The sequence below is a fragment of the Salvelinus alpinus genome, chromosome 6 (assembly GCF_045679555.1).
Source record: "Salvelinus alpinus chromosome 6, SLU_Salpinus.1, whole genome shotgun sequence".
Taxonomy (NCBI): domain Eukaryota; kingdom Metazoa; phylum Chordata; class Actinopteri; order Salmoniformes; family Salmonidae; genus Salvelinus; species Salvelinus alpinus.
Window position 1 is genome coordinate 21,335,402 of NC_092091.1, and position 27,104 is coordinate 21,362,505.

Genomic DNA, 27,104 nt, shown 5'->3' on the forward strand with positions numbered 1-27,104 from the left:
TAAACCCGCAACAATCATGCAGTAACGTTATTGCCCGGTGGCAATAAATTTGTAAAACCAAAAGCTTACCAAGACTTGGAAGAGTTCCACTGTTGTGTTGGATAGTCATAGCCAGCTAGCTAACATAGCATCCCTCTGTTTGAGCAGGGTGTTTCAGTAGGCAAAACTAGCTAGCTGCATTTGCTAGCTAAGTAAGTTAAACTAAAAGTGGTAAAAATGACTCTCTCTCCCTCGCTTCTCCTTCATTTTTGAATAAATACATTTGTTCAAAACTGTTCAACTATTGTCTTTCTCTCTTTGAGTCAACTACTCACCACATTGTATGCACTTCAAACGCCAGTGCTAGCTATCTGTAGCTTATGCTTTCAGTACTAGAATAATTATCTGATCCTTTGATTGGGTGGACAACATGTTTGCAAGAGCTCTAATAGGTTGAAGGATGTCCTCTGGAAGTTGTCATAATTACTGTGTACGTCTATGGAAGGGGGTAAGAACCATGAGCCTCCTAGATCTTGTATTGAAATCAATGTACCCAGAGGAGGACGGAAGCTAGCTGTCCTCCGGCTACACCATGGTGCTACCCTACAGAGTGCTGTTGAGGCTACTGTAGACCTTCATTATAAAATAGTGTGTTTTAATCAATTATTTGGTGACGTGATTATATTTAGTATAGTTGTATCTAAAAGAAAAATTATGAAATTCATTGAGGATGGTCCTCCCCTTCCTCCTCTGAGGAGTCTCCACTGATATACACTGAGTATACTAAACATTAGGAACACCTGCTCTTTCCATTACATAGATTGACCAGGTGAATACAGGTGAAAACTATCCCTTATTGACAGAGGTGGGACCAAGTCACTATTATTTGAGTCACAAGCAAGTCACAAGGTCCGAGTCTCAAGTCGAGTCCCATGAAAAACGGGTCAAGATTCAAGTCCAAGCCTAAGAGCAAGTCAAGTATTGGGAATTGGAATTGTAAAGCGGCCACGGTCATCCCCCTCTTCAAAGGGGGATACACTCTAGACCCAAACTTTTACAGACCAATATCCATCCTGCCCAGCCTTTCTAAAGTCTTCAAACGCCAAGTGAACAAACAGATCACCGACCATTTAGAATCCCACCGTACCTTCTCCGCTATGCAATCTGGTGTCCGAGCTGGTCACGGGTGCACCTCAGCCATGCTCAAGGTCCTAAATGATATCATAACCACCATCGATAAAAGACAGTACTGTGCAGCCGTCTTCATCGACCTGGCCAAGGCTTTCGACTCTGTCAATCACCGCATTCTTATCGGCACACTCAACAGCCTTGGTTTCTCTAATGACTGCCTCGCCTGGTTCACTAACTACTTCTCAGATAGAGTTCAGTGTGTCAAATCGGAGGGCCTGTTGTCCAGACCTCTGGCAGTCTCTATGGGGGTGCCACAGGGTTAAATTCTCAGGCCGACTCTCTTCTCTGTATATATCAATGATGTCGCTCTTGCTGCGGGTGATTCTTTGATCCACCTCTACGCAGACGACACCATTCTGTATACATCTGGCTCTTCTTTGGACACTGTGTTAACAAACCTCCAAACGAGCTTCAACGCCATACAACACTCCTTCCGTATCCTCCAACTGCTCTTAAATGCTAGTAAAACGAAATGCATGCTCTTCAACCGATCGCTGCCCGCACCCGCACGCCCGACTAGCATCACTACTCTGGAAGGTTCTGACTTAGAATATGTGGACAACTACAAATACCTAGGTGTCTGGTTAGACTGTAAACTCTCCTTCCAGACTCACATTAAGCATCTCCAATCCAAAGTTAAATCTAGAATCGGCTTCCTATTTCGCAACAACTATTTCGCATACCCTCGTAAAACTGACTATCCTACCGATCCTTGACTTCGGCGATCTCATTTACAAAATAGCCTCCAACACTCTACTCAACAAATTGGATGCAGTCTATCACAGTGCCATCCATTTTGTCACCAAAGCCCCATATACTACCCACCACTGCAACCTGTATGCTCTTGTTGGCTGGTCCTCGCTACCTATTCGTCGCCAAACCAACTGGCTCCAGGTCATCTATAAGTATTTGCTAGGTAAAGCTCCGCCTTATCTCAGCTCACTGGTCACCATAGCAACACCCACACGTAGCACGTGCTCCAGCAGGTATATTTCACTGGTCATCCCCAAAGCCTTTCCTCTCCCTCTCTCCCCCTCGCCTCACCCCTCCTCACCTGCCTCTCACCCCTGCTGCCTAATGGCTGGGGAAGAGCTTGTGTGTGCTGGAGTAGAGGAAGCATGGACACGCTAGAATGCTTTTGTACTCCACCATCCTCTCTTTGTTCCACTCTGAGTTCTGCAAATCGATGTCTATTCTTGAGATATAGTGCATTCTGAAAGTATTCAGACCCCTTTGAATTTTTCCACATTGTGTTACATTACAGATTTATTCTAAAACGGATTAAATCGTTTTACCCCCCCTCAATCTACACACAATACCCCAGACCTTTTACTCAGTACTTCGTTGAAGCAATTTTGGAAGCGATTACAGCTTTGAGTCTTCTTGGGTATGACGCTACATGCTTGGCACACCTGTACTGCTGCTCCTGCAGGTATATTTCACTGGTCATCGCCAAAGCCAACACCACCTTTGGCCGCCTTTCCTTCTAGTTCTCTGCTGCCAATGACTGGAAAAAATTGCAAAAATCACTGAAGTTGGAGACTTATATCTCCCTCACTAACTTTAAGCGTCAGCTATCAGAGCAGCTTACCGATCGCTACAGTTGTACACAGCCCATCTGTAAATAGCCCATCCAACAAACTACGTACCTCATCCCCATATTTGTTTTTGTTTTTCTGCTCTTTTGCACACCAGTACTTCTACTTGCACATCCTCATCTGCACATATATCACTCCAGTGTAAATTACTAAATTGTAATTACTTTGCCACTCTACCTGCAGTCAGAGACAGTAGCCACAGCATTGCCCTTAAAACCTGCAACAAATTGGCTAGTGAAATGCACACTTGGCACTCTGATTGGACGAGCAAAATGTCAATCAACACAGGTCGGGTGAGCTAGCAAAGAGATTGCTGATTTGCTGTATGGTTATAGGATGGGTGCAGTGCAAACGTTAAATTGTAGGGAGAGGATTGACATAATAGATAAATATGCAGCCCCCAAATTGGTGATCAAGAATATTAACTGTTTACTTTGCAAGTTCATCAGCAATGGGGCAACAATTACTAGCATAGGCCTATTGGTCTTTTGGTATGTAACAATTGCTTGAAATTAATAATTTACTTTTGAAGCTTGCGTTTGGAATTTGTTAAAATTAATTATTACTGTGGCAAAGACACACTCAACAGCCTTGGTTTCTCTAATGACTGCCTCGCCTGGTTCACTAACTACTTCTCAGATAGAGTTCAGTGTGTCAAATCGGCAACGCTCTTCACTTGCACTCTCCAAAGTCCCATCAGGGGAGTGTTTTTTTCTCTCTTTAAATGTTTCCTGTTGCTTTCACACGTTTAAATGCATCGGCCCTATGTGGTGAATCCATATTCCTTCTAATACTACAACAATTGCTAGCCTCTCATCATTCCATCCCCGTACTATTTATTGAAACACGTAGACATGTATGTTTGTTTGCTACGATACATTTTCATTTAGCCAACCATTTATTACCCTGCTCGGAGTGGGCGCAATGTTTATAGTGCACATAAACATTCGCAAGACTCATGAGGTATAAGTTCGGTTTATTTAATTAAATGTATGGCTTCCTTTGTTCATATTTCCCGCATTACCTCAGAGTTCTGTGTGTCTGTGTCCTATGTCTCTGCGCGCTCCTTCGTGCGCAAGAAATAGGCTACGTGACCTGCGCTCCACGCGTTGCAGTCAGAACGTTGAATAAGATAAATGGATTGTTCCATGTATGTATGGTATTGAAATATAATTAATAAGCATTGTCTGATTAAGACGAAAGTACCAATGTAACAATGGATGTGGATATTGCCTTTTACATTGTAGAACCAGTTTATTGGTTGTATTTGTCAATTGGGTAATGTTATGGTCCTGGGGGCCAGTGCTTATAGTACAGGCCTACCTGTTTGGGCTCCTGTTAGACAGATTCGATGTGGTTTCTCAAGGGGATGCTGTCTTTCCCTCTACCAGTGTCCGTTCAGATTGTATCAGGCTTAACCTGTCCTGCAGCTCTAACTTTTTGACTGTTGCCCGTGTATATTTGGTATGATATGGTGTTGGCGCTTTCACAGTTGCATCACCAAGACCTGTAAATAAATGTACACTCTGAGCATGTCAACCTTCCTTGCCTTCTGCTGATTTCATACCCTTAAGGTTATATTTTACAATTACATATGCTAATCAAAATGTGTTGTAGACAAAATAATTGTCAGGTTTTGGCCAGGACTGTTCTGGTTTTTTGTCACTAGATGTCCCCATTGCACCTTTTTTGTACCTTTTTGTTTTTCCCTTGCTCTAATTATTGTTTGCACCTGTATGTCGTTCCCTTGTTAGTATTTAATCCCTGTGTGTTCCTCAGTTCCTTGCTCAGTGTTTGTATGTTAGCACCCAGCCACAGCCCAAGCCTTGTTGTGAACATATATTTTTCTCTTGTTGGATTTTCCAGAGGTTCTCTGGTTTTGTTCTTTTGTATTTTGGATTAGTCTTTTGAGGTTTGTTTTTCCCTTGCTGTTTTTACCACTTTGTGGATTTTCTTTGTATCTTGGAAGATATCTATTTTTTATTAAACCACCATCTCTAGTACTGCTGTGTCTGCCTCATCTTCTGGGTTCTGCCGATTTAGTGACTGTTTCTCGCACCGGGTCCTGACAATAATGAAAAAGGCTGTCTAGTAGCCTCAATAAATATACATATTTGTAGTTGAACAAGTCATTGTACGTATATATTTTTTTTACTTGACTTGAGACTTGATTTAAACGTGTGACTCAACTCGACTTGCTCAACTCTACTTTTGTATTTTTTATTTTTATTTCACCTTTATTTAACCAGGTAGGCCAGTTGAGAACAAGTTCTCATTTACAACTGCGACCTGGCCAAGATAAAGCAAAGCAGTGTGACAAAAACAACACAGAGTTACACATGGGATAAACAAACGTACAGTCAATAACACAATAGAAAAATCTGTATACAGTGTGTGCAAATGAAGTAAGGAGGTAAGGCAATAAATAGTCCATAGTGGGGAAGTAATTACAATTTAGCAATTTACACTGGAGTGATATATGTGCAGATGTGTCACGTTCCTGACCTGTTTTTCCTTTTTCTTGTATTTATTTGGTTGGTCAGGGCGTGAGTTGGGGTGGGTTGTCCATGTGTTATTTTTCTATGTCGGGTTGTTTGTGTTCGGCCGGGGATGATTCTCAATCAGAGGCAGCTGTAAATCGTTGTCCCTGATTGAGAATCATACTTAGGCAGCCGGGGTTCACGTGTGTGTTTGTGGGTGGTTGTATCTCGTGTCTGTATTCGTGCCACACGGGACTGTTTGTCGGTTCGTTTCTCTTTTGTCATTTTGTTTCGTTAGTGTTCCGTTTATTTTGTTAATAAATAATCATGGACACAAACCACTCCGCATATTGGTCTGATCCTTCTCGCCTCTCCTCCTCGTCCGAGGAGGAGGATTACGACGACCGTTACAAGATGAGGATGTGCAAGTAGAAGTACTGGTGTGCAAAAGAGCAGAAAAACAAATATGGGGATGAGGTACGTAGTTTGTTGGATGGGCTATTTACAGATGGGCTGTGTACAGCTGCAGCGATCGGTAAGCTGCTCTGACAGCTGACGCTTAAAGTTAGTGAGGGAGATATAAGTCTTCAACTTCAGTGATTTTTGCAATTCTTTCCAGTCATTGGCAGCAGAGAACTGGAAGGAAAGGCGGCCAAAGGAGTGAAATATACCTGCTGGAGCAGCAGTACAGGTGTGCCAAGCGTGTAGTGTCATCCCCAAGAAGAAAGCTGTAATCGCTACCAAAATTGCTTCAACGAAGTACTGAGTAAAGGGTCTGAATACTTATGTAAATGTCATATTATTATTTTATTTTTTTATGTGTTTTTGCTTTGTCATTATGGGGTATTGTGTGTAGATTGATGAGGGGGGGAAAACGATTTAATCAGTTTTAGAATAAATCTGTAATGTAACAAAATTTGGAAAAAGTCAAGGAGGTCTGAATACTTTCCGAATGCACTGTATGTCAAGAATAGACATCGATTTGCAGAACTCAGAGTGGAACAAAGAGAGGACGGTGGAGTACAAAAGCATTCTAGCGTGTCCATGCTTCCTCTACTCCAGCACACACAAGCTCTTCCCCAGCCATTAGGCAGCAGGGGTGAGAGGCAGGTGAGGGGGAGAGAGGGAGAGGAAAGCAGGGCTCATTATTTAGGGTGTGCTGGAGTGAAAGGTACTGGGATTGCTTTCATTACTGAGCCAAATGAAATGGCACCGGCTGATTACAAGTGTGACGGAGAGCAGAGATGAGAGAGATCACTCTCCGTTAACAGCCTGAGAGAGAGAGAGAGAGAGAGATACAAAGAGAGTAGGCACGAGCGAGGGAGGGAGTGAGAGTGTCTGTATGCCTGTGTTCAAACAGGACTCCCTGGAGATAGAGATGACTAATAACAACAGCGTAAGTATACCACAAACACAATGATTATGACACCTTTTCAGCTTTCTCCCTTTTGCTTTGCATGTGTTCAGATAAGCTTTCTATCAAATATGCTATGTTATTGGGGACTGATAGAGGATTTCTATAAGGCTTTTGTTTGAATATGGTTGCACATGAGTGGGTGGGTACTGGACAGTATATGTACACATGCATTACAGGCAATATCCAGCTGTTATCAGAATGTGTGTTTGTAATATGAGGTTTGTGGTGTGTGTCGATAATAATATGGCAGCAGCTGAAAATCTATTAGACGGGTTGACATCAACACCTGTGATCCCTGTGGAGTAAGACGAAATGCTTCACACACACACACACACAAACCTTGAGATTTACTCTGTGGCACTTCCAACACACACACACACAATAAGCTCAAGGTCATGGGTGATACCAACACACATAGCGTTCTCACACACATACTGTACCTAGAGCAGAGAAATACCCAGCTGTGTACACACACTGCTACAAGTGGATGACACGCACGATGAGCCAGGGATACTGTCTCCCCTGTCACATGCTCCCACAGACACTAATCTCTGCTGTTGTGCTGCAGCAATGAGACTGGGCAGCCAGCTGGGGGAGCGTGCCTTTCTGTTTGGCCAGGTGTGTGCGTGCCGTCAGACCCCAGACACTGCAATCAGAGATGGGTCACAAAAGCAGCTAGATAGGGGAGGTGGAAGGGGATCGACCATAGAGGAGGAAGCAGGGGGTGGGTGGTGGAGGGGTTGCCTGGCTACCCAAACTCCTTCCTCCGACCAAACACTACGCCCACGCCGAGGGACGTTAGTTTCTTCTCCGCAATGAGTCTGGATCTGAGTACCTCCCCGACCCTTCACAGAATGTGAACACATTCGGGGCCGTTTGATTGGTCTAGAAAGCGATGGGTTGAGCCAGAACACTCGTGGGTAAAGCGGCAGTTTGAAATTGGCTTTGGTACTCTGATTGATTAGAGATGATCCAAGCGCTGATGACTTTGTTTTGTACAACGCCCCTCATACCCCTCGTCACCACAAACAACTTTAATGATGGCAGTCTCGGACTAAAGCATGTATCGAACGACAGAGCAGCGGAAGAATTTAGTGTGAGTCGTCAGGAGGGGCCTGCTTAGACCACTTTACACCTACAGTACTGCCCCTGTCGGAAATGGATGGGCAGCATTCATAGGCCATCAATTACGAACTTTGACAGCGTCCATCATTTATCTCTATATTTTGAATATTACATTACCTAACTGACAATAATGGAAAATAGCTAAGTGTTTGTCAAATTAGAATTTAACATTAGAGATTAGAGGAGGCACTTGAGATTCTATGGTTGAGATACTTGCTGAAGTTGGTCATGTATATTTCTAGCAATGCCTATGCAGTATTTATGTGTAAGCAACATTTCAGTGCTCGACAGAGCATAGCAGGCTGAGGGGTTATGCCTGGGTAATGTTTAGGGGGTGATTGAAAGGCGATGGGGTGTGGGTATATGGGATGTGCAACACTGCTCTCTGTCCTCCAATATCCTGTGGAATGACCTTTAAATCTCCGCCAGCCTGCTCCCAGCTGCTCCCAGATAAACCTCCTGATCCTGGGGGGTTTATCACTAAAGCCTGCCTGGATACCAGCTGCTCCCAGATAAACCTCCTGATCCTGGGGAGTTTATCACTAAAGCCTGCCTGGATACCAGCTGCTCCCAGATAAACCTCTTGATCCTGGGGAGTTTATCACTAAAGCCTGCCTGGATACCAGCTGCTCCCAGATAAACCTCTTGATCCTGGGGAGTTTATCACTAAAGCCTGCCTGGATACCAGCTGCTCCCAGATAAACCTCCTGATCCTGGGGGGTTTATCACTAAAGCCTGCCTGGATACCAGCTGCTCCCAGATAAACCTCTTGATCCTGGGGATTTTATCACTAAAGCCTGCCTGGATACCAGCTGCTCCCAGATAAACCTCTTGATCCTGGGGATTTTATCACTAAAGCCTGCCTGGATACCAGCTGCTCCCAGATAAACCTCCTGATCCTGGGGAGTTTATCACTAAAGCCTGCCTGGATACCAGCTGCTCCCAGATAAACCTCCTGATCCTGGGGGGTTTATCACTAAAGCCTGCCTGGATACCAGCTGCTCCCAGATAAACCTCTTGATCCTGGGGGGTTTATCACTAAAGCCTGCCTGGATACCAGCTGCTCCCAGATAAACCTCTTGATCCTGGGGATTTTATCACTAAAGCCTGCCTGGATACCAGCTGCTCCCAGATTAACCTCCTGATCCTGGGGAGTTTATCACTAAAGCCTGCCTGGATACCAGCTGCTCCCGGATAAACCTCTTGGTCCTGGGGATTTTATCACTAAAGCCTGCCTGGATACCAGCTGCTCCCAGATAAACCTCTTGGTCCTGGGGATTTTATCACTAAAGCCTGCCTGGATACCAGCTCTTGTTGTTCCAGATGCAATTACATTGTGTTGGACTAAGGAGGTGTGTGTGTGCGTGCGAGGGTGCGTGCGTGCGTGCGTGCGTGCAAGAGTGCGTGCATGCATGCGCGTGCCAACCACTATCCTTGTGAGTACCAGTCCTCACAAGGAAAATTTGGACAAGTGGGGACAATTCGCCAGTCCCAACAAGGAAAAAGGCTTTTTTAAGTTTAGGGGTTAGTGTACCAATTGGAGTTATGAATTAAGATCAGTTTTAGGGTTTGGGGTTAGGGTTCAGTTTAGGTTAGGGGTGAGGGAAAATAGGATTTTGAATGGGAATACATTTTTTGGTCCCCACAAGGATATTTAAACATGTGTTGGTGTGAAATATTCAGTTGTGATGGACAAAGGAGAGATTGGGAGGATCATCCAGGACTCTGGGGTGCTAAAGTGACACCTCACAACGCCAACAAGCCACCCTCACAATGCTCTGACCCACTCCATCCCTGAGCTTGTGAAGAGGAACCTGTGGTCTTGTGAATAGACTAAATGCTCCACACTGGCACATCCTTTGGTGGAGGCCAGATGGAGTCTTTGTCTTCTAGTACACAGACACCAGTGGGCTCAGTGGAATGCCGTGCCTAGTGTGACTCTCTTGTCCTCCACCATGTTCACATGACTCGTATGCTAATAAACAATATTCAAAGAGAATTATACAAGTCCTCCGTGTCTAAGACCATCATAGCACACTGGTGATGCTTATTTACCATGATGGCACAATTTAAGGTGTGTGATATGACTTCGACCCAGTTGGAGATCCCAACTGTTTTTGACATGTTTATTATGAAGCAAGGCATATTAGCAGTTATTGACTGGTATCAGCAAGTGATGTGAATGATGATGCAAATGTCCTGATGCGTTGTTTCATATGAAAACTATGTACACTGTAGATTTGTTTTTGCTAGTAAACCAACATTGACCTTTAAGCTAGATACTTTTTCCTCAGACTGAGAGATGGAGAAAGAGAGACTGCCTATGGGCTAGGTGAGTGTCTGCTCTCAAATGTCATTCTGTCAGCAACAATTGGATCCACCTATCACTGAGATGTCATTACTCAACAGTAGGACATATTGTTGTAGGCATATTTGCAGATCTCATGAAAATAGAGATCTTTGGCCACGTAATCCAGTGGTGGGTTTCGCATCAAAAGAAAGATGCATATGTAGAAAAGGAAGAGGGGGATTTCTACTAAGCTATATGGAATTGTTTTAAAAAAGTTCGTACCAATGATCATTTGATTTTGAGTTTTAAGACCCTTTGAAGTATCAACAAAAATCTTCCTCTGCGCCGATGCCCAGTCCGAGCACGGCGTCCCGTCCCGCTCCATGGCAGGAGCCTTCCTCTGCGCCGATGCCCAGTCTGAGCATGGCGTCCAGTCCTGCTCCATGGCAGGAGCCTTCCTCTGCGCTGATGCCTAGTCCGAGCACGGCGTCCCGTCCCGCTCCATGGCAGGAGCCCTTCTCTGCGTTGATGCCCAGTCCAGGCATGGCGTCCAGTCCCGCTCCATGGCAGGAGCCTTCCTCGGCGCCGATGTCCAGTCCAGTCCCGCTCCAAGGCCGGAGCCTTCCTCTGTGCCAGTGCCCAGTCCAGGCACGGCATGCGGTCCCGCTCTATGGGAGGAGCCTTCCTCTGCGCCAATGTCCAGTCCAGGCACGGCGTCCAGTCCCGCTCCATGGCAGGAGCCTTCCTCTGCGCCAGTGCCCAGTCCAGGCATGGCGGTCAACTCAGCTCCATGGCCGGAGCCTTCTTCGGTGCCGGTGCCCAGTCCGGGTGCGGCGTACAACCCAGCTCCATGGCCGGGGCCCTCCTCTACGCCGATGCCCAGTCCGGGCACGGCGTTCTACCCGGCTCCATATCCGCGAGCGGAGTGGGTACTTCGCCCCGCACCGGAGCCGCCCCCGACGTTAGATGCCCACCCGGACCCTCCCCTATTGAGTCAGGTTTTGCGGCCGGAGTCCGCACCTTTTATTTCTCTATGTTGGTTAGGTCGGGGTGTGACTAGGGAGATCTAGGTTATTGTATGTCTATGTTGGCCTGGTATGGTTCCCAATCAGAGGCAGCTGTTTATCGTTGTCTCTGATTGGGGATCATATTTAGGCAGCCATTTCCCCACTGTGTTTTGTGGGATCTTGTTTTGAGTTAGTACATTTAGCACCTCTTATGTTACAGTTCGTTGTTTGTTTCCTTTTGTTTTTGTAAGTTTCACTAAAATAAAGATGTGGAACTCAGAGCACGCTGCGCCTTGGTCCGACATTCATTCTAACGAACGTGACACATGCCATTTAACAGTTATCACTGGCCCTTGCTTAGCCTTACTCACCAAGAACCCCAGCGCTGAGCCTTCTTGCTAGCAAAGTCACTGATCAAGTCTTTGAAGTCCAGCTTTCTAGCTAACTGACTTTCAATGGACAGCATGGCAAGACTGCAAAGCCTTTCCTGGGACATAGAGGACCTCAAATAGTTTTTTATCAGTTTTAGCTTACTGAAAGCTCTCTCTCCACCAGCAACAGTCACAGGCAGTATGCAAAATATACGTAAAGCAATGCACACTTCTCCAAAAATTCTTTGCAGCTGCATCTTACAATTTGCATTCAGGAGACCAAGAGGGGACAGGTTAGGGGGAAAAGTGGCAGCATATACAGTGTTCAGGTGTCGTACTTCATTTTGAAACTCAGGTGTAAGATCTCTGGAATACTTCATGATCAGTGGTTGGCACAAAGAAGGGACGTTATCCTCACTAATCTGCCCAACTTTCAGAACAGCAGAAGATTCTAATACAATTTTTGCAGTGGTGTGGATTCTAGTGTCCAAGTCACTTATAATGTTGTCCATAGCAGTAAAAAACACTGTGTTCTGAAACACCATTGCTGCACTGTCCTGAGCTGTCTCCTCGTGAGAGGTCTCATCATGGAATCTCTTACTTTTCCTTCCTTCCTAAATTGGAGTGCAACATCCATTTGTGTAGCAATCAGTGTTACCTCAGAGAGGAGAGACTCCCATTGTCACGCTCGTCTTCCTCCTCTTCTGAGGAGGAGTAGTTGGAGAGATCGGAGGACCAATATGCAGCATGGTAAGTGTTCATCTTGAATTTATTTAGAAAAGAGAACACTGAACGAACTATACAAAAATAACAAACAACGAACGTGACGCTATCGAATAATCGTGCTGACACAAAACACTACACATAGACAATCACCCACAACCCACAATGACAAAACAGGCTACCTAAATATGGCTCCCAATCAGAGACAACGAAAAACACCTGCCTCTGATTGAGAACCATATCAGGCCAAACACATAGAAATAGACAAACTAGACATACAACATAGAATGCCCACTCAGATCATACCCTGACCAAACAAAACATACAAAGCAAACTATGGTCAGGGCATGAGTTGGGTGGGTTATCTATGTTCGTTTTTCTATGTTGGTTTTTTCGTTTGGCCTGGTATGATTCTCAATCAGAGGCAGGTGTCGTTAGTTGTCTCTGATTGAGAATCATACTTAGGTAGCCTTTTTACACCTGGGTTTCGTGGGTGGTTATTTTCCGTGTCAGTGTTTGTCCCACACGGAACTGTTTCGGTTTGTATTTCAGGTATCGTTTATTGTTTTGTTTCTGTGTTCGTTTATATCATTAAAATATATTGTGGACACATACCACGCTGCGCATTGGTCCGACATTTCTTACTCCTCCTCAGATGAGGAGGAGGACAGCCGTTACTCCCATCCATCTCTAAGAGCCTGCATCTCTTCCTTTAAGGCTCTGATATTGGCTGCCTTTGTGTCAAGTGAGATTTTTCCTGACTGGATAATCACATTTCTGTCCTCAATGCGTTGCAGTACCTGCAATTATGCCAACTGACATGTCATTCAACACAATGCTGCTCACCTCCTTCTTCAGTTGGGAGTATGGCTGGTTCAGGGGTATGGGGATGGGGAGACAGGGCTGCTGAGCCTGAAGCTGCATCTGTTGGGCCTGGCACCAGGCAGGGGCAGGGACAACTGTTTAGTATGAATAGCTTGCTAAAAGTTTGCCTGCACTGATTAAATGTTGGCTAAAAGAGGAGCTAAATGTAAACACTCAGAATCTTCTGTGAAGACATTAAGTAACTAATGTTAGGGGAGCAAACGTAGCCTATTTCACTATGGACTAAGCTAACAGGTTAATTTCCAACACTCACGGACTACACCCTCCTTCCTTTGTGGAAAAATTGGGTGACATGCTGTCGCCCTTTCTTTTCTCTCTCCTGTCTTTCTTTTCGTTTTTGGAAGCCAGATTTTTCAACTATTTCATAGTTTTGATGTCTTCAGTACTATTCTACAATGTAGAAAACAGTAAAAATTAAGAAAAACCCTTGAATGAGTAGGTGTGTCCAAACTTTTGACTGATACTGTATATATGAATAGTTTGTAATAGTATTTTGGTTGTCTCTCGGTGTCTTTCCAATATTTAACTCTTATTTAGTTTTTTATTTTGAATTGAATGTTATTTCTTATGTTGTTCTTGTCTATAACTGTTCTGTACTGTGTCATGTATTTGTACATTTTTGTGAACCCCAGGAAGAGCAGTAGTACTGCATGTGCAGTAGTTAATGGAGATCCTAATCAACTAAACACACCAATTAGGAGTATTATATTATGGTATCTGTCTGTGAATTAAAGCATAGATTAACAAGTCTTGGAGTTGTGTGGGTCCAACTAGGTAATAATTTTGTCAAAGGGAATGTCAGAAAATGTTTGACAAGCTGCAAATCTTCAAAACCATGCAGCCACTTTAATTCTAAATTGTTATGCAATTAATACGCCTCCAATTACTGTCATTTCTCTTGAAGGTTTATATCAAGGTCCCAGGGTTCCGGTCTGGAAGCACACTTTCCACTCCACCTGCAGGTCCGCTTCGGTATAGCCGTTTAGTTGAAGTATTTGGTATTTGGTATTTTATTAGGATCCCCATTAGCTGTTGCAAAAGCAGCAGCTAATCTTCCTGGGGTCCACACAAAACATGAAACATAACACAGAATGACATAATACAGAACATCATGAGACAAGAACAGCTCAAGGACAGAACTACATAAAAAACTACATCATTTTTTTTTAAAGGCACACGTAGCCTACATATCAATGCATACACACAAACTATCTAGATCAAATAAGGGAGAGGTGTTGTGTCGCGAGGTGTTGCTTTATCTGTTTTTTTAAACCAGGTTTGCTGTTTATTTGAGCAATATGAGATGGAAGGAAGTTCCATGCAATAAGGGCTCTATATAATACTGTACGCTTTCTTGAATTTGTTATGGATTTGGGGACTGTGAAAAGACCCCTGGTGGCATGTCTGGTGGAATAAGTGTGTGTGTCAGAGCTGTGTGTAAGTTGACTATGCAAACAATTTGGGATTTTCAACACATTAATGTTTCTTATAAAAAGAAGAAGTGATGCAGTCAGTCTCTCCTCAACTCTTAGCCAAGAGAGACTGGCATGCATAGCATTTATATCAGCCCTCTGATAGCAATTATAAGGAAAACATGCCGCTCTGTTCTGGGCCAGCTCCAGCTTAACTAGGTCTTTCCTTGCAGCACTGGACCACACGACTGGACAATAATCAAGATTAGACAAAACTAGAGTCTGCAGAACTTGCTTTTTGGAGTGTGGTGTCAAAAAAGCATAGCATCTCTTTATTACGGCCAGACCTCTCCCCATCTTTACAACCATTGAATCTATATGTTTTGTATTAAGGCACAAGGCGAGACCCAAATGCAGACACAGGAGGCAGATGGTTGGAGTCTTACAATGTTTATTCATCCAAAGGGGTAGGCAAGAGAATGGTAGTGGACAGGCAAAATAGTCAAAACCAGATCAGAGTCCAGGAGGTACAAAGTGGCAAACAGGCTCGTGGTGAAGGCAGGCAGAATGGTCAGGCAGGCGGGTACAGAGTCCAGAAACAGGAAAGGGTCAAAACCGGGAGGACTAGAAAAAGGAGAATGCAAAAAGCAGGAGAACGGGAAAAACGCTGGTTGACTTGGAAACATACAAGACGAACTGGCACAGAGAGACAGGAAACACAGGGATGAAAACACTGGGGAAAATAAGCAACACCTGGAGGGGGTGGAGACAATCACAGGAACAGGTGAAACAGATCAGGGAGTGACAGTTTACAATCTAAAGTAACGCCAAGTCATTTAGTCTCCTCAACTTGTTCAACAGCCACACCATTCATTACCAGTTGAGCCCAAAAAGACAATTCCCACATTTGTAAATATTGGTAAGCTAGTTATTCACACATTTATAAACAACTTTTAAAGTATATAATAATGATTCATAAGATAATTCATGGGATGTTTAATAAAGTTCCTTATAAACCATTTACTAATAATTACTGCCTCATTTATACTTTATAAATGTTTTGAGTGGCCAGTGTAATTTCTCACAAAAAGATGGACATGCCATTCATTGGTAGACATTCCAGCAGTACCTGATGCAGCCTCCCTTCTCTAATTCCTTTCTTTCCCCACTAGTTGGCAGTGTGAAACAGGTTGAGTTGTTGAAATGCGTCATCCTTTCATGATATGCAAGATTAATTTCTGGAAAGAATAGCTTGCAAATTATGTGTGAAAGGGTTCAATGAATGGCCTGGATATTTTCTATTAGGATATTAAACGGTATCATCTGAAGAGTTAATAAACCATTAAAATATACCGCTATTCTGTGTCGTTAATGATAGTATGTTTATTATCTCTGGATTAGGATCCCTGTTAAAATTGAGAAAATGAAGGCTTGGGATATGGCCCTTAACTAAAATAAGTTAAAATGTAACATATGTCATGTCTACATACAGCAGCAAATTGAATTAAAACATAATATTGTGAGAAAACATGCTGCAATGTTGTCGTGTACAGTAACTGCTCTGAGAATGCATTACATGAAAGCCTAACATACAAAACCACGAAAAGCTACCAATGCTTATGAAGCAAGAATAGTTTTTATTCAATTGGTATGTAATGGTTTTAGACACCACACCACTCAAGATTTAAATGTAACTTACAGTCCATTGTTGGTTAAATAATTTGTGTGAGTGTCTTGTATCTAAGTTGCTAAGAGTTACCAGAATCGATATTGACACGTTCTTTACTCTGTAAACTTCAAATCATTACAAAATCAATATTTTACTCACTATACAGTTAAGGCATACACACAAAGGACTGTCACACAGTTCATAGCACTAAGAAGGCCTTGGTCTTCATTGAAAATAAATATCCTGTGCTGACATAGAAAGAGAAAGGCAGGTGAATCAGAAAAACAATAGACACTGCATGTGCAATACACAGTGATCCTACTTATATTTGCACACCACCCATCCTCTATTACACACATATAAACAGTTTATTACAATTAATTCACTGTTCCCACACGATATATAGTTAATAAAGCTATATTATGCTCTATTACAGGGCTGTTCAATTCAAAACACTTCTGTTTTTTGTTTGTACCTGGTAGTCAACTGCACTCACCTGGTGTCCCAGGTCTGAATCAGTCCCCCCAAAACAGAAGTGTTTTGGCCCTCCAGGACCGACATTAAACAGCCCTCTATTACATGACTTGGTAACATTTTGCATTGTGTTCCATAGTTATGTAAATTATGTATTAGGTACAAAGGTTCAATGTGAGTCCTTTGAATGTTTTTGCAAAATAGTGGCTTTAGATGAGCTATGGTAAGAGTAGATCCTTAGCAGATCTTCGCTTTGCAGGCTCATTGGTGAAGCAATGTATTTACAGAAAGTTAATCAGTAGAAACCTCATCCAAGTGTCTACCCAAGGTCTCCTCGGTCATTACTTTCACCAGTACATACTGAAATTGTCCCATTGATCATGCTTGTACAATGCCCACACACAACATTGCCAGCTAGCCATGTCGTGTGAATCTAGCCTGGTCCAAGATCTGGATGTGCATTAGCCAACTATGACAAACATGGCATGACAACGATAGTCAGAGTAGTTGGCTAGACTACTAGAGCGCATACATATCTGGGACCAGTCTACAGTGAATTAGCTGTCCAGTCAGAACTTGCTGAGGGAGGGCAGTGCCCCAGCCTTGACCAGCACCGCTGACAGCAGGTCGGCCGGTCCAGAGAGGTGTGGCACCGTGGGGGCGGAGGGGTCTAAATGCTGGTTGTTAGAGTTCAGGGGCGTTGCGATCTTCCCCCGGGTCAGAGACTTGGCAGCCCCCGTTATCCCACTACCTCCTCCCCCCACATTGGACTTGCTGTTCTCAGCCGTGGGGATGAAAGTCCCCAGGTGGGGGTTGCCTGCCATGGGGGCTGGGGCCTCCAGTTGAGGCTGATAGCAGCACAGCAGCCTGAAGAAAGCTGCTCTCATCTCCCTGCTGGACAGGGTGTAGATGAGGGGGTTGAGTGCTGAGTTGAGCACGGCCAGGGCAATGAACCAGTCCACATGGTAGAGCACAGGGCAGCGCTCCGGACTGCAGCCCACGTCCAGAAGCAGCAGCAGGAACAGCGGGGCCCAGCACATCACAAACACCCCCAGAACTATCACCACCGTCCTCAGCAGGGCCAGTGAGTGCTCCGAGGGCCTGCTGCTAACCTTCCGCCCGCTGGATGTCACCAGCCGGTAGATGCGGATGTAGAGGATGATGATGGCCACCAGCAGGGCGCTAAACACGCTGATGCAGAAGGCCACGTAACTCTTGTCGTAGAGGGGCAGAACGGTGGAGCAGGAGGCCAGGTGCTCCAGGCAGTTCCAGCCCAGGGAAGGCAGGGCACTGAGCAGCACCGACACGGCCCAGCATGCCCCTAGCAGCCCCAGTAACCTCCCCCGCCCCGCCGCCTCGCACGGACGCAGACGCACCATGGTCATGTGTCTCTCGATACCGATGGCCAGTAGGCTGAAGGTGGATGCGCTGAGGGCCACGAACATGCTTCCCTCTCTTGCCAGCCACTGTGCCGGCGTCAGGAAGAAGGTCCTGCTACCAGAGGTGAAGATGTTAACCATATAGGCCACCCCAGCCAACAGGTCAGACAGTGCCAGGTTACCGATGAGGAAGTACATGCGACTGTGGAAGCGTTTGTTCCTCCACAGCGCCAGCAGCACTGTGATGTTCTCCAGCACGATGAGGACACAGATGAGGAGGAGGACAACAGTCTTACAGGCCGCACTGCTCCGAGGTCGACCCCACTTCCCAGAGTGGTTGTAATGGGCAATGATGACAGGGTTCATCCCCTCCTCAAACACGTTCTCCATCCTGTCTGTCCCTGGCCTTCCCTCGTCATACAACAGAGGGCGCCAGAACACCACCGACTGTAGACAGAGGATCTACTGGCAGTGGACTACTTTATCTGGCAGTGTTGGTATCACACTCTTTATAGGGACCTGTTGGATAGACTGCATTAAAATCTATTTCACTAATTCAGTAGGAACATTATTATGAATGAAGGAATCGCTTATATGTTGATTTAACCCATGAGATATTCCATGCCAGAGGGTAAGAATTAACTGACAAATGTCATGTCACATCTCAGGTTAGTTTGAAAACTTTTAGTAGGCTGCAAAGGCATGCTATAGTAATCAATCATCATGAATTACATTTAAGAACAGGCTTGATGTCATTCAAAAAATTTGCATTTGTATTCAAAAATACTTTATTGAAGAGCGTAAGTTTAGTGGATAAATCTTTCCCCTATGTTTGGATAGAATGTGTTTCTTCCATTCTGCCCATCTTATTAGAATAAGAACTGATAAAGTAAGATGGTTCATTACTAATGTGTTTGCCAGTAATCACTCGAATGGAATAGTTATTTTTTCCCTTACTCTAAAAGATTGCTGTCAGAGTGCTGTGTAACTCCAGTACGCTGTAGTATAACTGCAATTATAGTGCAGAAAAACTGCAGCATGCTGAAAATACTGCCGTTAGAGCGCAGAAGACTTATAGTGCAGAATAACTCAGTATGCTGTAAATACTGTGTCCAAAATAACCGCTTTTTTACTGTAGTAATTTTGCAGTGTAACTGCAGTTAGAGTGCAGTATAACTGCAGTACATTGCAGTTATTCTGCAATTACTGCATCCAAAATACCACAGTGGACTTCAGTTACTGCACTTTTACTGCAGTTTCAAAACTGCAGTCTTTTTTTGTAAGGGCAGTTTTGAAACTGCAGTAAAAGTACACTATCAGTGGTTGACAGTTGTATTTTGGACACAGTAACTGCAGAAATACTACAGTGTACTGCAAAATTACAGCAGTGAAAAAACTGTTATTTTGGACGCAGTATTTACAGCATACTGCAGTTATTCTGTACTCTAACTGCAGTTATACTGCATACTGAATGCAATATTTTTCGTACGGGTACAATCTTTTTTTGTAAGGGTTCGCTGTAAAAGTATGAAATGGTCCATTATTAAAATTAGGAACATCAGTCAAACCTAGACCTACCTGAAGGACTGTTTACATTTTCACTTGAGATAGTAAGTATGGATACGTTCATATGGCCCCTTGACAGATGTGTTTGTTCAAAATCCCTGCTTCAATATCCAAACAATCCTCGGATTACGTCGTGGCATCGATTCCATATTTTATCGCGGACATTCAAGTAAACTATATGAATATGCCTGTTATTGATATTCCCGCTAAAATGTCATTCCGATAAATTAGCTATAGCCCACAACTCCGAAACAGTCTTCTCACATCCGTCAAACTTTTTTTATGGTCCTTTATTCAGCGACTTCTCCCTTCTCTGAAATGTCCAACTCTCACGTCTCCATGTACCAAACTGAATAGGGCGGGATCATTCCGTATTCCCCAGCTTCATGTGATGACTGGAGGTCTGGATGAAACCAAATCTAATTTAATTTGTCACACGCGCCGAACACAACAGGTGTAGAGACCTTACAGTGAAATGCTTACTTAACCTAACCAACAATGAAGTTTTAAAAAAACGTATAAAAATAAAATAAAATAAGAAAAATAAATTAAAGTAACAAATAATTAAAGAGCAGCAGTAAAATAACAATAGCGAGGCTATATACAGGGTGTACCAGTACAGAGTCAATGTGCAGGGGCACAGGTTAGTCAAGGTAATTTAGGTAATATGTACATGTAGGTAGAGTTATTAAAGTGACTATGCATAGATAACAGAGAGTAGCAGCAGTGTAAAAGAGGGGGGCGGGGGGGGGGGGCAATGCAAATAGACTGGGTAGCCATTTGATTCGATGTTCAGGAGTCTTATGGCTTGTGAGTTGAAGCTATTTAGAATCCTCTTGGACCTAGATTTGGAGCTCCGGTACTGCTTGCCATGCGGTATCAGAGAGAACAGACTAGGGTGGCTGGAGTCTTTTTGGCCTTCCTCTGACACCGCCTGGTATAGAGGTCCTGGATGGCAGGAAGCTTGGCCCCAGTGATGTACTGGGCCGAATGCACTACTCTCTGTAGTGCCTTGCGGTCAGAGGCCGAGCAGTTGCCGTACCAGGCAGTGATGCAACCAGTCAGGATGCTCTCGATGGTGCAGCTGTAGAACCTTTTGAGGATCTGAAGACCCATGCCAAATCTTTTCAGTCTCCTGAGGGGGAATAGGTTTGCCGTGGCGTATAAGCTTCCGGGTTAGAGTCCCGCTCCTTGAAAGCGGCAGCTCTACCCTTTAGCTTAGTGCGGATGTTGCCTGTAATCCATGGCTTCTGGTTGGGGTATGTACTAGAGGTTGACCGATTAATCGGAATGGCCGATTAATTAGGGCCGATTTCAAGTTTTCATAACAATCGGAAATCGTTATTTTTGGACACCGATATGGCAGATTTTTTTATTTAATCTTTATTTAGTCTTAATCTTTATTTAACTAGGCAAGTCAGTTAAGAACACAATCATATTTTCAATGACGGCCTAGGGACGGTGGGTTAACTGCCTCGTTCAGGGGCAGAACGACAGATTTTTACCTTGTCAGCTCGGGGGATTCAATCTTGCAACCTTACAGTTAACTAGTACAACGCTCTAACCACCTGCCTCTCATTGCACTCCAAGAGGAGACTGCCTGTTATGTGAATGCAGTAAGCCAAGGTAAATTGCTAGCTAGCATTAAACTTATCTTATAAAAAACAATCAATCAATCATAATCACTAGTTAACTACACATGGTTGATGATATTACTAGTTTATCTAGCGTGTCCTGCGTTGCATATAATCTATGCGGTGCGTATCGTTGCTCCAATGTGTACCTAACCATAAACATCAATGCCTTTCTTAAAATCAATACACAGAAGTATATATTTTTAAACCTGCATATTTATCTAAAAGAAATCCAGGTTAGCAGGCAATATTAACCAGGTGGAATTGTGTCACTTCTCCTGCGTTCATTGCACGCAGAGTCAGTGTATATGCAACAGTTTGGGCCGCCTAATTTGCCAGAATTTTACGTAATTATGACATAACATTGAAGGTTGTGCAACGTAACAGGAATATTTAGACTTATGGATGCCACCCGTTAGATAAAATACGGAACTGTCACACCCTGGCCTTTGTTATATATATTTTCTTGATTAGTTTAGTTAGGTCAGGGTGTGACATGGGGGATGTTTGTGTGTTTTGTCTAGTTTAGGGTGTGTGTATTGTTTAGGGGGTTTTGTAGTATGTATGGGGTTGTGTTCAGTGTAGGTGTTTAGAAAAGTCTATGGTTGCCTGATTTGGTTCTCAATCAGAGACAGCTGGTTATTGTTGTCTCTGATTGGGAGCCATATTTAAGGCAGCCATAGGCTTTAGGTGTTTGTGGGTAATTGTCTATGTGTAGTGTTTGTGTCAGCACTATTTGTATTTATAGCTTCACGGTCGTCAGTTTTGTTAGTTTGTGATTAGTGTTCGTTTCGTGTTTTCTCTCTTCAAATAATAAAAGAAGATGTATTATTCACACGCTGCGCCTTGGTCCAATCTCTCACCGCAAGACGATCGTGACAGGAACGGTTCCGTATTTCACTAAAAGAATAAACGTCTTGTTTTCGAGATGATAGTTTCCGGATTCGGCCATATTAATGACCTAAGGCTCGTATTTCTGTGTGTTATCATGTTATAACTAAGTCTATGATTTGATAGAGCAGTCTGACTGAGCGATGGTAGGCACCAGCAGGCTCGTAAGCATTCATTCAAACAGCACTTTCGTGCGTTTGCCAGCAGCTGTTTATGACTTCAAGCCTATCAACTCCCGAGATTAGGCTTGTGTAACCGATGTGAAATGGCTAGCTAGTTAGCGGGGTGCGCGCTAATAGCGTTTCAAACGTCACTCGCTCTGAGACTTGGAGTGGTTGTTCCCCTTGCTCTGCAAGGGCCGCAGCTTTTGTGGAGCGATGGGTAACGCTGCTTCGAGGGTGGCTGTAGTCGTTGTGTTCCTGGTTCGAGCCCAGGTAGTAGCGAGGAGAGGGACAGAAGCTATACTGTTACACTGGCAATACTAAAGTGCCTATAAGAACATCCAATAGTCAAAGGTTAATGAAATACAAATGGTATAGAGAGAAATAGTCCTATAATTCCTATAATAACTACAACCTAAAACTTCTTACCTGGGAATATTAAAGACTCATGTTAAAAGTATGTACGTACAGTCACTGTGGGGATGACGTCATCGATGTACTTATTGATGAAGCCAGTGACTGATGTTGTGTACTCCTCAATGCCATCGGAAGAATCGCGGAACATATTCCAGCCTGTGCTAACAAAACAGTCCTACAGCTCAGCATCTGCTTCATCTGACCACTTTTTTATTGACCGAGTCACTGGTACACCCTGCTTTAATTTTTGTTTGTAAGCAGGAATCAGGAGGAAAAAAATATGGTCAGATTTGCCAAATGGAGGGAAGGGAGAGCTTAGAGCTCTGTGTGTGGAGTGAAGGTGGACTAGAGTTTTTTTCCCTCTGGTTGCACATTTAACATGCTGGTGGAAATTTGGTAAAACGTATTTAAGTTTCCCTGCATTAAAGTCGCCGGGCACTAGGAGCGCCGCCTCTGGATGAGCATTTTCCTGTTTGCTTATGGCGGTATTCTCAACCAATTTGAGTTACCAGATGTCAAAGTTGGTGTGATGCTGATGTTTGACTCAATAGCGCAAGATACACTGTATCCCTTCTTACTGTAGCTGGGCTGGAGATGATTTATTTTCAATTACTCAGGTGTGTGTGTGTGTTTTGTTTCTTTTGTCAAAGTTTTTGGGTTTTGCACTTTGTCGGCACCAATGCATTATACATGCCAAGGTAAATTACTAGTTTGAGGCTAGAAAACACACTTATCTGTCTCATTGAATGTGTCACCCTTTAGGTGTTGATGGTAGCCTACTATACATACAGTAGTGCTATTAAAATGATTGCCTCTGTCTGTCTCTACTTTTAGCAAAAGGTCTTATGCACCTTGTGAGTCATTCCTGAAATCAAATGTTGCCCAATACCACCACAAATAATCCACTACAAACACAATACAGAACAAAATGATTCACTTGGATGAAACAAACACGAGACAATATAAAACAAACAACATAACATTGATCGTTTTGAAAAACATAACAGACTTCCGATGGTATGTTTATTTGCCTTAGAAATTCTCCCAATTGACAAGTCAAGAAAAAATAAGTTATGACTCTTCATATCCACGCTTTGATCAGACATTGTTTTTCATGTTCAGAAAGATGGATCACTTTTTTCCCTTGGGCCTTCCTGTGTGTGGGATAGGTCACCCCTCTCCCACTGCCCTGCCTGCCTACAGCGGATGAGGAGACACAGTCACACACATTCTATCTTTCTGACAGGATCGTACAGTCACTCACACTCTAACTTACTCACAGGATGAGAAGCTTCTCCCTGGCTGCAGTCAAACACAATGTGACATGAATTTGCTGACTTCAACAGAATGACCAAAACAGTAGGAAAAACTACAACTCAACATTTTGGAACTTGAGGCAGGAATTCTGAGTGCTATGTTACCTCAGCCCCCCTCCCCATTTCAGTAATTTAGCTGATGCTCTTTTCCAGAGAAACTTACAGTAGTGAGCGCATAATCTGTGGTAATCCCCCCCAAACGGGACCCCCATGGGAATAGAACCCACCTCAGTGAAGTTGCAAGCACCATGGTCTACCAACTGAGCCACACAGGATGACTCACTACTCCACACTTGGCTCTCTCCCATATTGTGTTCATAGTCCAGGCAGCACCTTCCCTGTATGGTTTCCCCAGGGGAAAGTGAACCAATCTATTATTCCAACTGTTAGATGGTACACTGGCAGGGAAATGCTAACAGGCATTCACTGAGTGTACTAAACATTAGGAACACCTGCTATTTCCATGACATAGACCACCAGGTGAATCCAGGTAAAAGCTATGATCCCTTATTGATGTTAATTGTTAAAGTGCCTTTGAACAGAGTATGGTAATAGGTGCCAGGCGCACCAGTTTGAGTGTGTCAAGAACTGCAACGCTGCTGGGTTTTTCAAGCTCAACAGTTTCCCTTGTGTATCAAAAATAGTCCACCACCCAAAGGACATCCAGCCGACTTGACACAACTGTGGGAAGCATTGGAGTCAACATGGGCCAGCATCCCTGTGGAACGCTTTCGACACCTTGTAGAGTCCATGCCCCGACGAATTGTTGCTGTTCTGAGAGTAACTCCATATTAGGAAGATGTTCTTAATGTTTTGATACAGTATTCACCTTTTCAAAACAACCCTGCTCCCCCCCCAAAAATCCACCAAGACTCTCAGTAGATGTCACAAAACCAAAGTCCATCCAAACAGTATCACTTGGCATCTAATGAGAAGGTTATCTCATAATGTATTACTTAGCAATGGCACAACAAATATAGACATGTTTCATTCACTCTATTTCTACAGAGAAGTTATATGTTTTCTTCTTCTGCATAACATTAAAGAAATCTCAGAAAATCTGGAAGAACTTCACTGACAAATATATATTTTTTATTTGCAATTGCAAAAGAGTTCCTGATACAGATAGTGCTGTTATTGTTTACATGACATGATCTAGGCTGTGATGCTAGACTTGGCTAACAACGCCATCCAAAAATATGATAGGGCATCTGCAAAGGGTCCACTGAGCCTTAGACAAATGTTAAGAGTGAAGGGTTGAGGAGTACACCCTTAGAAAAAAAAGTGCCATCTAGAACCTAAAAGGGTTATTCACCTGTCCCCATAGGAGAACCCTTTGAAGAACAATTTTTGGTTCCAGGTAGAACCTTTTCGGTTCCAGGTAGAACCCTTTTCAGTTCAATGTAGAACCCTTTCCAAAGAGGGTTATATTTCTACCTGGAACAAAAAAGGGTTCTCCTATGGGGACAGCCAAAGAACCCCTTTGGAACCCTTTTTTCTAAGAGTGTATAAGGGGATATAAACCGACAAGGAGATGGAGGAGAGTGAAATAGAGACTGAGAGATGGGGATTGAGAAGGAGAAGTTGGAGGGAACTGAGTGCAGACAACTGAAGAGTAGGAGAGGGGGGTGTAGAGGAGAGAGGACAGAGACTGAGAGAAAGTGGTGGAGGCTGTGAGAATGATGGATTGAGTAAGAGAGGATGGAGGGGACTGTGAGATTCGGCTGTGTCCCACTTTGGGCTTGGGTGTCAGTGAGTATGAGGAGTTACAAGCGGCCTGGCCCTCTCATATGTGAGCCCCAGGCCCTGCAGATTAATGAATGGCACCTAGCACTGTTGACTTTGCCCTGATCAACAAGCGATTTGCAGTACAACTCATTTATAAACATATTAAAACACTCCAGAGCTCTTGTTGATGCAAGCTTCGTGATTTCCTGGATATATGGCAGCCTGGTCACTCAAGATCCAAGGCAATTTTCGACGTTCGTCCAGGTCCCCAGGACTTTGGGAGATGCCTTCAAAACTGGCCACTAGGTCCAACGGTGAGTGCTGTTTCCATCAAGAAGGCTTGCAGCTTGCTAGGATGTTGTGGATGGGGATAACCAGGGATGGGCCATCCACATGTTGTGGATGGCCGGCTTTAGCCTTTTATGGGCCCCTCACTGGCAAAAGTATTTTAGTGGCTCTTCTCTTGATGGCGGAGAGAAACATTTTAGTTTGAAAGTTCCTTTCCTGCAATTCAACACATTTTGTCATGAGGCGGAGAGAAAATTTAGCAATTTGATAAAACATTGAATGCAATTTCTACTAGCCTTTTTGTTGTTGTTGTAGTTTTACAGCTAGCTAATTTCTTGCAATTCTACCCGTTTTGCCATGGGGTCGAGATATATTTTTGCAGTTTCAAGGCTAATTTCCTACAATTCTACACATTTTGCTATCACTTATGCCATGTTAATAAGATATCTGAGTGAGAATGACTAACAACATCAATGGGGGAGCCCTGAAAGTCAGGGCCCCTGGCCATATGCCCTGCGTGCCCGGTCGATATTTGGCCATGATTCCTGCAAGTTAAGATATCTGGCTCGATTAACTACCAATTAAAACATTTACATGGCTAATTGTCAGCTAATTGAGTGATCGATATGACAAGAGAATTTCGAAATTGCACCTAGTGTTTTCTACTATTCTTACTCTCAATAGTAAGTTGAGATCCTGACAGTTCCTCCCCCAAAAAGCACTAGCGGTCAGGGGCCCTAAGCGACCACTATGTTGCTTATGACTGGAGCCAACCCTGGGGACGGCTCCAAGCTGCGAGCTCTGGCTCCGAGGGTCACGTGTTCAATCCCAGTGTTAGGCACTTCTTTACATATATTTTGTTTTAACCCTATCCCAAACCTTAACCCTTACCTTAACTATTCAGTATTAATGCCGTCGAAATTGGACATTTATCCCCCCTGGACAAACATTGAATACTGAAGTTAAACTGTTTCAAACCGTGAGATCTTGTTGCATATGGTGCCGTGGGGAGAGAAGAAATGCATTTATGGGTCAAGAGAGAACATTTAGACTTTTCCAGTGTCTAGGTTTACAATCGTGTGTGTGTGTGTGTTTGTGTGATT

The 27,104-nt window shown here is 43.8% G+C and overlaps 1 protein-coding gene across 1 annotated transcript; it reads right to left on the bottom strand.

Annotated features, from left to right (window-relative positions):
• Positions 1 to 14,912: 14,912 nt before the first annotated feature.
• On the bottom strand, positions 14,913 to 19,922 carry LOC139578348 (sphingosine 1-phosphate receptor 3-like). The gene is made up of 2 exons (XM_071405811.1): positions 19,579 to 19,922; positions 14,913 to 18,519 (listed from the first exon to the last, which is right to left on the bottom strand). The coding sequence occupies exon 2, from the start codon at positions 18,388 to 18,390 to the stop codon at positions 17,191 to 17,193; it is 1,200 nt and encodes a 399-aa protein (XP_071261912.1). The 5' UTR covers positions 18,391 to 18,519; positions 19,579 to 19,922; the 3' UTR covers positions 14,913 to 17,190.
• Positions 19,923 to 27,104: the final 7,182 nt, after the last annotated feature.

What these genes read in the sequence shown, in the direction of transcription:
- LOC139578348 (XM_071405811.1), bottom strand. Translation starts at nt 18,390, where the DNA reads ATGGAGAACGTGTTTGAGGAGGGGATGAACCCTGTCATCATTGCCCAT.